At 48.6% G+C, this 16,649-nt stretch overlaps 1 protein-coding gene across 3 annotated transcripts in view; it reads right to left on the minus strand.

The window, feature by feature from the left end:
- TMEM63B (transmembrane protein 63B) overlaps positions 1-16,649 on the minus strand; it is a 383,550-nt gene that overhangs the window by 46,954 nt on the left and 319,947 nt on the right. For all 3 annotated transcript variants that reach the window (XM_086925945.1, XM_086925947.1, XM_086925946.1), the window contains one exon: positions 14,002-14,067. In XM_086925945.1, coding sequence (XP_086782071.1) covers positions 14,002-14,067 — 66 coding nt within the window. The remainder of the gene's footprint in view (positions 1-14,001; positions 14,068-16,649) is intronic.

The following is a 16,649-nucleotide window of genomic DNA, read 5'->3' on the forward strand; positions in this document are numbered from 1 at the left end:
CATCCATGCAAGACGCAGCTTTCTGAGCTCTTATCATGGTGTCTTCGGAATTGCCAGCACATCTCTGACTTCGTTCACACTTGGACACGGTTCATTGGCACAAGGAGACCATTATACCATGCAGTTCTACTCAACTCGGAGAAAACACACACCACCACCATGTCCACCACCACTACGTCCACCACCACCACTACGTCCACCACCACGTCCACCACCACCACCACCACCACGTCCACCACCACCACCACGTCCACCACCACCACCACCACCACGTCCACCACCACGTCCACCACGTCCACCACCACGTCCACCACGTCCACCACGTCCACCACGTCCACCACCACGTCCACCACGTCCACCACCACCACGTCCACCACCACGTCCACCACGTCCACCACGTCCACCACGTCCACCACCACGTCCACCACGTCCACCACCACCACGTCCACCACCACCACATCCACCACCACCACGTCCACCACCACCACCACATCCACCACCACCACGTCCACCACCACCACCACGTCCACCACCACCACGTCCACCACCACCACGTCCACCATCACCACGTCCACCATCACCACGTCCACCACCACCACCACGTCCACCACCACGTCCAACTCACTCTATCCATCTGTCGCCCTCACTCTATCCATCCGCCGCCCTCACTCTATCCATCCGCCGCCCTCACTCTATCCATCCGCCGCCCTCACTCTATCCATCCGTCGCCCTCACTCTATCCATCCGCCGCCCTCACTCTATCCATCCGTCGCCCTCACTCTATCCATCCGTCGCCCTCACTCTATCCATCCGCCGCCCTCACTCTATCCATCCGCCGCCCTCACTCTATCCATCCGCCGCCCTCACTCTATCCATCCGCCGCCCTCACTCTATCCATCCGTCGCCCTCACTCTATCCATCCGTCGCCCTCACTCTATCCATCCGTCGCCCTCACTCTATCTATCCATCGCCCTCACTCTATCCATCGCCCTCACTCTATCCATCGCCCTCACTCTATCCATCGCCCTCACTCTATCCATCGCCCTCACTCTATCCATCGCCCTCACTCTATCCATCGCCCTCACTCTATCCATCGCCCTCACTCTATCCATCGCCCTCACTCTATCCATCGCCCTCACTCTATCCATCGCCCTCACTCTATCCATCGCCCTCACTCTATTTATCCATCTGTCGCCGTTACTCTATTTATCCATCTGTCGCCCTCACTCTATCCGTCCGTCGCCCTCACTCTATCCGTCCGTCGCCCTCACTCTATCCGTCCGTCGCCCTCACTCTATCCGTCCGTCGCCCTCACTCTATCAGTCCGTCGCCCTCACTCTATCAGTCCGTCGCCCTCACTCTATCAGTCCGTCGCCCTCACTCTATCAGTCCGTCGCCCTCACTCTATCCGTCCGTCGCTCACTCTATCCATCCGTCGCTCTCACTCTATCCATCCATCGCCCTCACTCTATCCATCCATCGCCCTCACTCTATCCATCCATCGCCCTCACTCTATCCATCCATCGCCCTCACTCTATCCATCCATCGCCCTCACTCTATCCATCCATCGCCCTCACTCTATCCATCCATCGCCCTCACTCTATCCATCCATCGCCCTCACTCTATCCATCCATCGCCCTCACTCTATCCATCATCGCCCTCACTCTATCCATCCATCGCCCTCACTCTATCCATCCATCGCCCTCACTCTATCCATCCATCGCCCTCACTCTATCCATCCATCGCCCTCACTCTATCTATCCATCGCCCTCAATCTATCTATCGCCCTCACTCTATCTATCGCCCTCACTCTATCTATTGCCCTCACTCTATCTATCTATCGCACTCTATCGCCCTCACTCACTCTCTATCTATCACCCTCCCTCTATCTATCGCCCTCCCTCTATCTATCGCCTCCCTCTATCTATCGCCCTCCCTCTATCTATCGCCCTCCCTCTATCTATCGCCCTCCCTCTATCTATCGCCCTCCCTCTATCTATCGCCCTCCCTCTATCTATCGCCCTCCCTCTATCTATCGCCCTCCCTCTATCGCCCTCCCTCTATCGCCCTCCCTCTATCGCCCTCCCTCTATCGCCCTCCCTCTATCGCCCTCCCTCTATCGCCCTCCCTCTATCGCCCTCCCTCTATCGCCCTCCCTCTATCGCCCTCCCTCTATCGCCCTCCCTCTATCGCCCTCCCTCTATCGCCCTCCCTCTATCGCCCGCCCTCTATCGCCCGCCCTCCCTCTATCGCTCGCCCTCCCTCTATCGCTCGCCCTCCCTCTATCGCTCGCCCTCCCTCTATCGCTCGCCCTCCCTTTATCGCTCGCCCTCCCTCTATCGCTCGCCCTCTCAATATTTCAAACTTTATTACAAATGTCACAAAAAGATGTTAATATTTCACTTGTGTTCTTGGATTTTCGTCACAATAAAATACACTGAACATAATCTTCATAAAAGTTATTTACAAAGTTTAAGCTATTGCCATTATAAATTACAATAGTTTTTTTTAAGTATTAATTATTTTTTAAATTTAATGCCATTGTTATTTGTAATATCAATACATCTAATTCACGTAAATGCCACACAAATAGCATTACAAATGCTAATGGTGTCACATTTGCGAAAGTTAAAACTATTGGCATTGTAAATGACAAAGCTATTAATTTCGCTATTTTCAAAACCAACACATAAATACAAAATGTGTCATTTACAATACCAATAGCTCAAACTTTCCTAATGCGAGACCTATTGCATTGCAAATGCTTGTTAATGCGAGACCTATTGCATTGCAAATGCTTGTTAGATCTTTTCCCCCCCGTTTGTGAGGGAAAACGTTTGGTCTAGGCCGGTTTATGGTGTAGGCATGAGTATCCCTTGTGATATCTGCTAAATCCTGTGTCAAGTAAGAAAAACCTGCCTTCGTTTTTTTTGGTGTTTTTTTTACCTGTGAGTATAGAGCGTTACATTACGCCCTAGCCCTGTTAAGAAAAAACGTTATGTACCACACCTTGAAAACTAGATGTTAAACCATTTTATGAAACACACGGAGTGTACAAATAGGCCCTCTCCCTTTACCAGAGGAGCTCTGTTTGGTTCCGTTCCCGTAGGCATTGCGCGCTAAACTTACGCGTTAGCAATGTTCTGAACAGGGTGGAGATTCGGGAATGAATGGGTCCCAGAGTTGCTGTGCTGTGTGGAAGAGGCACAGTTGTGCGTTTCCACCCCTTTTTTCCAACCTTTGAAATTCAGATTGTAAACCACTTAAAGACACGCACGTAATGTACAACACCCCCTGTCCCATTACCAGAGGTGCTCTGTCGTCGATGTGTTGTGCGTTCCCAACCTAGCACAAACTAAGAAGTAGGCTTCAGTAACGAAGACACAAAGTGTAAATGGAAACAGCACAATGGCGCACTGCCTTAGGCACTACACAGTAGCGGTGTAGGAAAGTCCAACCTTGTAATAAAAGGAGTGGCCGTGCTTCTTTATTCAAGGCTCTTTGCTGGTACCTGGAGCAAATCATCCGTGTTTTGCTCATAGACTAATTAATAATGCTGGTACCCGGAGCAATTCATCAGTGTTATGCTCATAGGCTAATTAATAAAGGAGCAAATTCTTACCTCATTGTCGGATGAACTATCAGCTCCCTGCAGGGAACCCCCCCAAATAGCTGGAGACTGCATTCTGCCAGCGAACACAGTACATGCTCTGGTACCACCCCTCTAGAGATTTTCTGGTGGGCTCTCTTTTCTTGCCAGCCTCTGCTGCTGTCCCATCCGAGAAGTCTTCAGTGCACCTCCGATTGGTATTTTCCGTGTAGAATTCGTCTTTTCCTCTTCTTTCCTCCAAAAACTCTGGTGCTTCTCGGTGACGATCCAGACCCAACAGCGGAAAAAATAATCTGAAGATGGCGCCCAAAGGTGGGAACTTCCGCTGGAAGCGTGCAGACGTCACAGGAAGTACACCAGAAGGTGGGACGTCGACGCCCAACCTACACATTGTACATGGAGGTATGTTGCCTCATAATGTTGTCTCAGCAGCTTTACTTAGGCTATTACTTATTTTGCTGCCAATTAGCACCAGAATCCAATGCTCCGTTCAATCTAGTTTGTTTGGGGCTTTGCTCCAGACACCCAGCCTGAACATTAGAACACTTATCCGATCTCTTTTACGGGAATATAACAGAGCCTGTCTAACTTAGTCTAATGAGTTTTACTGCAGATACATGGTTCATGGTTGAACTGTACAGCCCTGATTCACAAAGGTAACTTACAATTTTGAGTAAGTTTATACTTTTGAGTAAGTTTACTACTTTTCTGTATTAGCAAACTTCCGTTTTGTAGTAACGTACACTTTTGTAGTAAGTCCAGCCCTACATATGGCGAACCACTGGTACTGCAACACGCTCCCATATAAAATAATAGAGGTAGGGGCTTACTACAAAAGTGTAACTTACTACAAAAGTGCAGTTTGTGATTAGTACTTTGTAGAATGTTTTGTAGTACTACTTTAGTAGTACAAAACTTACAACAAAGTGCAGTTTTTGAATCAGGCCTTTTCAGTTTGAAGGTTTGTTGATGCATCCACTTCAGTCACTATAAAACGGCTAATGTCTTTTGCACAAATTGTTATAAGCAACGTTCATGAATGTCTAGGCATTCAAGCGCTTGTTGGGTTGTTTCCCTTCCACAACATGCTAGGAAACACTTATTCCATGGCGTGGCAACTACTGGCCATGGAAGACTATGGGATTGCATTCCAAGACTAAAATTAATCAGCTATGTGTCAAGCCTCCAGGGCCTCTTGTAAACGTATGGTCCATCACTGGGATGTGTGGAAATCTCCATATGTTTGAGGAACAAATGCTAGGTTCTCTATATGAGTGCAATAACATCACAGACATCCTTGTCCTGTTTTTCTTGCAAATTACGTGTGGCTATAAGTAACTGTAGACAAGGGATCCATTTAACGAGTACCTGGACGAAAAAAGTTCTGCCATATCTTTTTCTCTTTTGTTCTGAACAAATCTATTGTGGATGTGCCCAATCTGCCAAAAATGACATCCATGAGTGTTGGTCGATTTCCAGCATGCGTCCTGTTCAATGTTGCGGCTTATATCTGCTGCTAAACAGTTTTTTTCTCAAGCCATTTTATACTCCTGGGATTTGTTTGGCTAAAAGGATTCTACTCATCAATGCAAGACCCAGGAGCACACTATTTTACATATCCTTGGATACTGATTTGATTCCCACCTTCAAGAAGATGGGATTGTTGGACCAGTTTTGAGCCATCCTACTGGAGCTGTTGACTATAATGAAATGAATGCCAATACCGTAAACTCTAATGCGCTTAAATGGAGATGTGTCCCTCAGAGACTCCACTTCTGCTCCCAGGAGTACCTTACAGTTCAACACTACCTGGGGAGATCGACTATGAGGAAGTAAGCCTTGTTGTAGCAAAAATCAAACTTATTTTTAATTGTTCACTGGTCTTACATTCAAAGTTAACCTTTGGTTATCATTTCATATGGGTTCACGGCGTATAATGACTTAATCCTCTGGCTCCTCAGGTTTTGCGTAAGGTTCTCTATCCCCATTGCTCCAGATTCTATTGTTGCAAGTTATAGACTTATCATGGCTTTTAAGTGATATATACTATGGCCTGTGATATTCCATTTGTTGTAATTGCCCCCAGCAATTAAATTCTTGCAGCATGTCCTCCTAATTTCACTAAAAGTACAATACCTTTTCTCTGACTACCTTCCTGACCCTGTCAGTTTTGAATGGAGACAAATCAGCATCTATGCACTATCGTACTTGCATCTGCAGGGTCCCCAAAAAAACATGACCCTTGTTGTAGTACGTCTGCTGCTATAGGCGCCTAGGTGTAGTTTTAATTCTGGACATGTTCATGACATTTGCCTCATCTCCAGCCTAAAACTGAAAACTCCCCACCAGGAGTAGCAGCAGAGTGTAATTTCTGTATTAATATTGTGCCCTGTTGTACTGTCACCAACATCATTCTAGTGTTATTCGAATGCACGTGTTACATATGAGAATTCTCTCATGTACTGTAGGTGCAAGTCACCAAGAGCTGCTCAATTAATAGAGTGATGTTGATTGGTGCAGCAAAAGGAGAAAACAATATATAACAAGCATTGGTATAGCCAATAGGTCTCGCTTTTGGGACCTTATAAGTATTTAGTTATGCAGAACAATATGCTTGGTGCAACAACATCGACTGTTGCATGGCTAAACACTTATAAGGTCCCAAAGGTGAGACCTATTGGCTATGCTAATGCTTTTTTTCGTAATTCCCAACTAAGTGTAGAGATTGGTGAACACTATACTTCTGACGTCCTTCTTTTAATTCATAACCAAAGCCTTCTACTAATGGGAATGGAGGACAAGAAGCAGACACAGAAGGAGTAGTTTCTGTCCTGTAACTCCAGTACTGTAGTAGGGGTATCTCTGTTATAGTCATAATCTAGTGAATAGTCCTGCTCATGAGCGTGGACCCCGGAGCAATCAAAAATAATCTCTTGAGCTGTCTAAAAATGCAGTCTTGCATAGACACTTAAGAGAGAATTTAAAGACCGATAATGCAGCCTATATCCACAGGCTACACTGTCCAGTACTTCAACTAGACATGCCACCAAAACCACAAACAGCACAGCCTGCCAAGTTTTCTTCCTAGAGAAAAACTTCCCCTTTTATCAACAAAGCCTCAGGAATGATAGAGAGGAAGGGGAGGACATTCTCCCTTTCTCTCCCTCTGCTCCTTCACTCGTTTTCACTCGTTTTTTCCCCTTTCTATCTTTCACCTTTCTGCACCTCTGCTCTTTTGTGCCTTATTTCTGAATTTCATTCACCCTGCGGGCCGATGTAATGGCCACGAGGAACGCCGCCTTCCAGGACAGGTGCTGCAACCAATCCTTATGAATAGGTTCAAAAGGTTCCTTCATCAATCTGGACAGCACCACATTCAATTCCCATGAAGGCGAAGGAAGCCAGACAGGAGGAAACACTTTCTTCAAGCCTTCCAAAAAATCTTCGATCACAGGAATCTGGAAGAAGGAGGTCTGTGAAGGGCATTTCCTGTAGGCAGTCAGCGCAGCGAGATGAACCTTAATGGAATGAAAATTAAGGCCAGACTGCGCCAAATGCAAAAGGTACGGAAGGATGACATCTTCCTTACATGTCGTCGGATCATAGTTCTTGGACTTGCACCAGATGCAAAATCTCTTCCACTTGTACGCATAAGAAGTCCAGGTGGAAGGTCTCTTGGCTTCCATCAGTATGTCCATACAATCTGCAGGGAGATTCAAATGGCCATATTGCACTATCTCAGGAGCCATGCCGCCAAACTCAAAGACGAGAGATTGGGGTGCACCATCTGCTTCCAAACTTTGTGAGAAGGTCCTGCCGGCACGGCAGCCGAATGTGAGGAAGGAGAGACCGGTGAAGCAGGTCCGTGAACCACCACTGCCTGGGCCATTCCGGGGCAATCAGGTTCATCCGCGCCCTGGACTGGGCCAGCTTGATGAGCACCGCCGGAATCAGGGGAATGGGTGGAAAAGTGTACAGAAAGTTGTTTGACCAGTTGACCCATAACGCATTCCCCAGCGTTCCCTGCTGGTAGTACCTGGATGCGAAGTCTCTGCATTTGCTGTTTTTGGCGGTGGCGAACAGATACACGTCTGGAGTGCCCCACCTGGCGAAGACGTCTCCGAGCACTTCGTCGTTTATGACCCATTTGTGGTTTTCCTGGATCAACCTGCTCAGTAGGTCCGTCTGAACATTCTGCACACCTGGTAGATGAGTGGCCGTTATCGTCAGTCCTCTGGCAAGAAGCCAGTGCCAGATCGCCTGCGCCTCCTGCGACAGGGTGCGCGATCTCGAGCCCCCCTGCTTGTTGAGGTAATACATCGTGGTCGTATTGTCCATCTGTACAAGCAGAGAGTTGGTCTGGAAGGACGGGTGAAAGGCCTTCAGTGCCAAGTGAACAGCTCTGAGTTCCAGAAAATTGATGTGATACGTGTACTCCGTCTGGGAACACGTTCCCTGGATCTGATAGTCTGAGTGGGAATGTCCTTGTGAAAGGGAACCCCCTTGAGGAGATTCTCCGCTGAACACCACCATTTCAGAGACTGTAGAGCATGCAGAGACAGTCGTATCTTGTCGTCCCAGTTTCCTCTCCTCTGGACCCACTGATCCTCCAGACACTCCTGCAGCGGTCTCATGTGTAGCCGTGCGTGTGGCGTAAGGAAGATACAAGAGGACATCGATCCAAGTAGAGAAGACACCGTCATCACTGCCGTAGATGGAGCAGTCATAAGAGCCTGAGCCTTCCGAAGGAGTGATAAACGTCTTTCCTCCGAAGGAGACACGCTTGCTGACAGCGTATTGATGGAGGCTCCCATGTACTGTAGGCATTGGACCGGAGTTGGAACAGACTTGGACATGTTGATGTGCAACCCCAGCTTGTTCAAGAGAACGGACGTCTTCTGGAAGTGTGCTTGAGCTTCCGAGAAGGAGGATGCCAGGTATGGGTAGACAAACACCTTGTTCTTTCTCAGGTGTGCCGCTACCACTGCCATGCATTTGGAAAAGGTCCTGGGCGCAGACTTCAGCCCGAACGGTAACACTGTGTGTTGATAGTGATTGGCACCGACTTGGAATCGCAGGAACTTCCGGTGTTTCTGTGCAATGGGCACATGGAAGTACGCATCCTGTAGGTCTACCGCGCACAGCCAGTCCCCCCTTTGCAGTTGAGGGTAAATCTGGTGCAAAGACAGCATGCAAACGTTTTCCCTGCGAATCCACTTGTTTGCTTGTCACAAATCCAGAATAGGCCTGAACTCATTCTTGTCCTTTTTGTGGACCAGAAAGAACTGTGAGTTCAGACCTCTTCCCCTTTGAGACAGAGGGACGTCTTCTATTGCCCTTTTCCTTAACAGGGTATCGGCTTCCGCCTGGAGCTCGCACAGCTGAAACTTCGAGCAAACTGGTGGAATTGCTTGAGGCGGGCTGGTGAACCGAAGACTGTATCCATTGCGAACAATATTCAGCATCCACTTGTCCTGAGTAATTTTTCTCCACTCTGCCAGAAAATATTGAACGCTTTCCCCCACCGGAGTGGGTAACGGATGACGGGGAAGTAATCGCTCAGGGCCTAGACCCAGCCGGGCCTTTGGTCGCGGTGGCAGATTGCTGTCCACCCCTGCCCCTCTGACGTTTCTGGAAGGGCTTCCTCTGGAACTGCTGCTGTCGCTCTCCAGACTGTTGACCTCACCCTCTGCCCTGTGCCCGTACAGTCTCTGGAACGGGCGGTAGTTCTTCTTCTGGTCCTTGGGCTTCTCCAAGCCCACAGCCGTCAGAGTCTCAGCCTCCGCCTCCGCCTTCATGCGGGCCATCTCATCGTCGGCGTGTTTCCCGAATAGGGTCTCGCCCGAGAAGGGCAGGTTGGCCACCCTCTGTTGGGCTTCAGGCTTCCTTGTCCAGAGGCACAGTTGAGGACGGGGTGGTGGCATGTTGCTTCCTCGCGGCCGTCACAATTACGGGATCCGGAGCTGGATCCAATCGGAGGAAAGCCGGGTCCGTATCAGGAGCCTTGTATTTCTTTTGCAGCCTGGAGAGGGCTGCTTTCGCCACCGCCGGAATGAGTAAGAGCTCCATGGCAGGTTCCACTAATCCAGGCACCAAGGGCAACAGAGGTCTAGATAGGTGCTTCTTGTGGAGTGTCTCAAATATTACGGAGGTCGTAGGCGTGGGCACAGTCAGTTGGATGCCCAGCTTGCTCGCACCCCTCAACAAGACTTCCTGAAAGGAGACCACGTCGTCCACAGGAGATACCCTCGTCCGAGGGGATTCTGATAGAGTTGGCGAAAAGTCCCTTGCGCTGGACGAATCCGTGCTGTACCTAGACCGACCCATCCTACGGTGTCGTCTGGATCTCGTTGATGAGCCACGGCGACTCCTGGATCTCCCTCTCCGTCCAGAGAGAGATCTAGGTCTTCTAGGCCTTGGGCGTTCCGCGGGTGCTTGCGGCGGAACCTGCGGTGGTGGCCTGACCGGGGACCTCGGCCAAGGTGCCCCCTTAGGCGGCGTAGGGAAGTGCGTCAGTGAGACCGACCTCGGAGCCCGTGGCGGTCCATGTGGAGGAACAGGAGGAGGTGGTGGCGAAGGAGTGCGCGGCGGCTCCTTAGACAGTGGAGGAGGAGTAGGTGACTTCGGCTTGGGGGGCGAGTACACCACAGAGTACACCGAGCCTGGTGACTCTCATCTTCTTCCTTGGCGTAGGCGATCGAGAGGCAGCGCCCCAGGTCGGTGACCGACGTCGCCGTCTGCCCCGGAGGATCCGGAAGGACTCCTGTCTCCGTAACGCCTCCTGGAGGATGATCTCTTCCTCTTAGACCCCGAGCGCCTCTTCGGCGTCGAAGAACGCCTCCTCAAAGCCGACAAACGTCGTCTCGACGACCTATGCCTTGACGACGGACTTCGCCACCTCGACGCTGATGATCTGCGCCTTGCCGTTGAATGTGACTTCGGTGACCTCCTTCTCGTAGCCGATCGTAGAGTCGACGTCGAGGGCGAACGGCGGTGTCGCCTCGATGGCGAGCGCCAACGCCGACTGGAATCCTTACGACGTCGAAGTGTCGACGACGACGTCGAAGATGACTATGACGAAGATGATGGCGACCTCGACGGCAGTCTCGTCAGTCCCCTCATCCCAGACGGGGGAGACTGGGAGCAGATCGTCGTCATGCCTCTCGACGCCGTCGTCGATGCCATCGACGTCGACGGAGAACGGTGACGCTTTTTGGCCTTCTTGACGCTGGGGAGCCCCCCAGAGGCCTCAACATGGGCAAAGGAAGCAGATCCAGCATGCCCAGACCCACCTTGACTCTGCAGCCTTCTTTCCTCGAGTCCTTGGAGTCTGATCTTCCTTCGGTCTCTCAGGGTCCTGGTGGAGAAGGTCTGGCAAATCTCACACTTCTCAGGTAAATGAGTAGAAGGGAGGCACAGGATACACACAGGGTGTGCGTCCGACTTGGCCTTCTTCCTGGAGCACTCCGGGTATTTATCAAACAATGCTGGCATTTTTGACAACAAAAAAAAGAGTGCTCAGAATACTAGAAAAGGAAGAGGGCACCAAAACACGTCAAGTGTAAACACTCACACACTTTAAAAGTGCAAAATTCTTACAATAAACCCAAAAAAGGGAGAACTCAATGCTCCAGGTTCCTGCTAGCAGGAGCCGGAAAAAAGAACTGAAAGTAAATGGAACCTGCTGGGCATTCTGGGATACTGAGAGTTCTAGAAAGTTTTCTTAAAGGCACGGTATATCTCTTTTTGAGCCACATAATGGCAGCCTATGGGGCTTATCTGTCCCCCCTTCCTCTCTATCATTCCTGAGGCTTTGTTGATAAAAGGGGAAGTTTTTCTCTAGGAAGAAAACTTGGCAGGCTGTGCTGTTTGTGGTTTTGGTGGAATGTCTAGTTGAAGTACTGGACAGTGTAGCCTGTGGATATAGGCTGCATTATCTGTCTTTAAATTCTCTCTTAAGTGTCTATGCAAGACTGCATTTTTAGACAGCTTAAGAGATTATTTTTGATTGCTCCGGGATCCACGCTCATGAGCGGGACTATTCACTAGATTATGAGTATACACAGAGATCTCCTACTACAGAAGCTGAGCTCAAAAATAATAAATTGTGCAGCAGTTCAGTAGGCTAATGCACATGCTACATAGCCTGCAAAATAACAGACACTAAAATAATGAAGTAACATAGGATACACCAAAACAATATGGAGCCTCTGAGATCATGATATTAAAAGACCAGCGCTTGAGCTCACTTACAAGAGAGCACTAAATCAGAAGGTGCATCTTTTCTCTAAGAAGAATTTAGAAATTATTTATAAATTGTTTTGTTGAAAAATAAAAATGCTAACGCTGTATACAAAATAATTTTTTCATTAAAGGAGGAGATATTTTTACTAAAAAAAAGGCTTATAGTTTGGATGCATTGTATGTAAATGTGTGAATAACATGAGGTAGAGGCAGTAAATAATAACGTATTGGCTCGCCCACCTTCACTAATTACCCCGTCACCTGCGGATACGGGCTCACGGGACACATCCCAGCTTTGTGGCACCCAGAGTCTAGGGCCTGTCCCATGAAGTCCTGAGTGCTAAGTATAGCCAGACACGCCCAAGGCGCCATTATCGTTGCACCACGCCTCTTCTCGGCGGTGTTTGTGTCCAGTGTTGTGAGAGCTCCCCCGCCACGTTTGCTCGGTAGCCGAACCTTGACGGCTCGCGACACCCTGCAGTCCACCCCGCCCACCTGACTGTGTATATCTCTTGAAATTCACCTGTAGAAGCTTTCCTTCTGCTGTCTCGTGCTGCTCTGGTGCCCCCCATCCCTTGTATTTTGGTCAATTGCAGCCAATAAATAGTCTGACCATGGGGGAGAAGACGAACTGATGAAGATCGCCAAAAAGCTGGAAAAAATGGTGGCCCTGTAGAATCTATTAGATATTTATCGAGCTATGACTCTCCCTTTGAGTTGCACACTTCTGTATTGCACACGTGAGGTAGCCTTTTGTCACTTATATCTTTGCAATAATCGATGCATTACAAAACTCAGCGGTACTCCTTTTATCTGCATCAGGAGGCTGACTGTACTGCTGGGATTTAAATCTGACACTTGCTGCTCATAGATCTCTGCAGCACGCGCTTTAGCATATAGAGACAACTTAGCTGATGAGATATTGAGATGCTACTCGCTCGATTACAAGCAGTAGGCAATGTATGCCACCCTTGATGCCGCTCTCAATGTACAGTTTTTAGATGCACCCTCCATGTGGATTCATCTCAGCAGAGCTGATGTCTGACATGCATCGCCTTGTCTCCTACAATGCCCCCCTCGCCACACCAGTTGTTTCTCTGGAACTGGCGGGGTCTGCCAAGATGACACGGGTCATGAGTAGCTAAACAGGTGCTTGGTGGAGGCGGAGTAAATATAGGACATTTCCTAGCAGTCTGTGGCCTGTCAGTTTAAGGGTGTATGGGCCGGGCCAACGGAATTATGCGATTCTGCGACCGCGCCGTTTCCCGCATAGTTATGGGTTTGCCGCATTTGCCACATATTGTATTTTCTCCTGCATAATTAGAAGTTTACGGTCAACATCATATAAGTGATCTGAATAAAGACATGCTAATGTGTCACTGCCCACCAAGAACATCTTGGTTTTTAACCAATTATGGACTTAATATCAGATGGCAGCTAAATGAAGACATATAGATCGTTAACAGGCTCATAGAAAAGCATGTTGAGGATCACAGTCGATTACAAACACTAGGTCACATATCAACTAAACTATTTTAACTCACTAAAGTCCAGCTGAGGCATTACATTCCAGAAATTATTGGAAAATGGCATCGCTCAGAAAATAAACAACTAAAGAGCTGAGTAAAGAGAGATTGTTTCAAGATGGGAAGTGAATAAGGGTTCGATGGAGGGGCACACCTGAATAATTAACGAGAAAGAGGATATCAACAGGAGACACTATAACAGAAAGAGGGATCCAAAAGCAAAGATAGCTGTGAATATTTAAAAACAAAAGTATAACAAGAGGGAGAGACAACTTCAAAAATCTAAAAAAAAGGAAAAAGATGAGAGGTGACTTGATGCTGAGGAAAGCAAGGCATCTGTGTAGAGCTGGTGTGAAACATTCAAAGGATAATTGGATACAAGAAACATAAAATAACCTTGTATGTGAATATTTGCAGAGGGAGCAGAAAAGGTGTTGCAGTAGGTAAATGGTAAAGGGGAAAATAGGAGACTGCAACAAAGCAAAGCCCAGGTGCAGCAGGAGCCACAAATCTCTACAGCCTTCCGCGGTGCAAGAATTTGTATTCAACAAGGACATGTTCCTAAGGTGTCGTGGAGGCCGTGCTCTGTGTGTGACTGATGCTAAAAACAAATTCACTCACTCAAAGCGGATCGCTGCTTCGTCCAAGAACTTTCTATCGAAGAGCCAGCGGAAGAAGAGGTCCAAGCTGAAGGCAACATAGAAAAAGAAGAAAAACATGATCAGTGTTACCAACTGGGATATCATGCCTTCCTGCTATATCATCACTTAATAATACAAGGAAGCATGCAATCTCTATAAAAATGTGTCATTTCCTTATTACCACCTACTTGTGATAGTACTGTTTTGTCATCACACCTAAGCAGAGTTAGTAAAATGGCATCACACCTCTTCTATAACCAATGACAGTGTCATGGTGACAGAACTACCCACCTGTAATAGTAAAATGACATGACCACTATACTGTACTAACTTATTTCAGGCTAGCTGTGGCAGCACTTTTCAGCAATCATAATAAAATGACATCCCTCCTTACTTTAGTAACTTAAGAGACTGGTGGTGATACCACCACTCACATCAAACAACAAAATTACATCATAACTCTACTGTTATAACGCACAGCCCTCTGGTTGTGACATCATTACGTATATGTATTAAAAAGTGACTTCACTGCACAATTGTAATAACTTCTTACAGTCTTGTTGAGATATTATTTCTCAGAAGTAAAAGGAAGGGCTGAATGGAAATATCTCTAGGTCAGTTATATTGACCGAAAATGATATTACATCCATTACCTCGCCAACCACAACATCATGATAAGTATATTATCACTATTTTCACATATACAATGTCGACCCAGCCCTATTAACTATTGTATTCACCTAATATACTTCTGTGTACCTAACTTGCAATGAAGCAGTTAGACGAAGTGGTGGATGTGATATAACTATCATTCGATGTACTGCCTGCAAGATCGTGCTCCAGACCTCTTCCCATGAACTGCATGCTGGTGTGTGGGCACCAATCCCGGCACTGCTCTCAGGCTGTGAAAGCAGTGCCCTGATTGAAGGGAGCAGCCAAACTCGGCGCTCCTCAGCGCCCTGAAGACCTGCACTTACTCTAACCCAGCTGTCTGTAGATAGCTGGGTTAGAGAGTTAGGAGTCCTAACTTTACTGAATTTGAATTTAAAACATTTGTAGAGCGCAGCGTTCACCGTACGGTTTCTTGGCGCTATAATGGAGGGTCCAACAGCTGAGGGCGGAGTGAACCTGTCGCAGAGCAAGGAGGGAACAAGTTACACAGGGAAGGCCTGTTTGAACAGGAACGTTTTTAGGTCTTTGCGGAAAGAGGAATATTGTGTGGCAGAACGAAGGTGGTCGGGGAGGGAGTTCCAGAATGTGGGAGCCAAGGTTGAGAAATTGGCTCCACCCCACTTTTACGTTTGAAACGTGGGATTTGCAGGAGGGCCTTAGAAGAAGAGCGAAGCTCTCTGATCGGGACGTATTCATTGATCAGAGAGGAAATGAAGGCGGGGGCAGTGCCCTGGCGGGCCTGAAAAACCATACAACCGGTTTTAAAAAGGGAGCGTTCCTTGACAGGAAGCCAGTGGAGCTCCTTGAGGAGGGGTGTGGAGTGGTGAAAGCGTGGGAGACCATAGACCAACCGGGCCGCTTGGTTCTGGACCATCTGGAGCTTTCGCAGGCTGTATGCCGGGATGCCGTTGTACAGGGCATTGGCATAGTCCAGCCGCGAGATCACCAGCGCGGACATGATCAACTTAAGTGCCTGGGGGGAGAAGAAACGGAACACAGTGCGGATGGTTCGAAGAGTGAGGAAACAGGAAGAGACTACAGAGCTAATTTGTGAGTGTAAGGTGAGTTGGTTGTTCATTTTGACACCCAGTGTTTTAACTGTGGAGGAAGGAGTGGGGGAGGGACCAAAAGAGGAGGGCCAGAAGAGAGAGTTCCAGGGACTGGAAGAACCACCGGTGAGAACTAACTCGGTTTTATCCGGGTTCAGCTTGAGATGGTTGTGGTTCATCCAGTCCCTTATGAAAATCATAATAGACTGGAAATTTGAGGCAGAAAGGGGAGAAGAGGAAAGGTTAAAGATGAGCTGGAGGTCATCCGCATAATTGTACACAGCGACCTCCAGCTGCTGAAGTGCGAAGATTAGAGGAAAGATGTAGAGGTTGAACAATAAGGGGGAAAGAGAAGAACCCTGGGGAACACCACAAGTGGCTTGAAGTGGGGTAGTCGTGAAGTCTCCTAGCCGAACCGCCTGGGTGCGGTCCCTCAGGAAGGAGGATAGCCAGACCAGGGCTGATCCCTCAATTCCAGCCGCCTTGACACGGGACAGTAAGATGGTGTGGTCTACCGTGTCAAAGGCGGCGGAGAGGTCGAGGAGCACCAGCGCCTGGTGTTTGTTGTGATCCATGCCCTTCCTGAGGTTGTCTAGGACCGACACCACGACTGATTCGGTAGAGTGCCTGGGGCGGAAGCCGGCCTGGCAAGAAGCCAGGCCCCCATTTGCTTCTACGTGGGCGCTGAGTACCGAGGTGACATGGCGCTCAAGCACCTTGCCAAAATGGGGCAGCAGGGAAATGGGGCGGTATTTGGCTGAGATGGACGGGTCAGCGCCGGGCTTCTTTAGAATGGGCACTATTGTGGCTGATTTGAGAGCGGGGATCACCACTCCCTGCGTAAGGGAACTATTGAGGAAAGTAATGGGGGGTTGGGGACAAGAGGAGTAGATCTGTTGCAGGATTC

The sequence above is a fragment of the Lissotriton vulgaris genome, chromosome 6, assembly GCF_964263255.1.
Source record: "Lissotriton vulgaris chromosome 6, aLisVul1.2, whole genome shotgun sequence".
NCBI classification, from domain to species: domain Eukaryota; kingdom Metazoa; phylum Chordata; class Amphibia; order Caudata; family Salamandridae; genus Lissotriton; species Lissotriton vulgaris.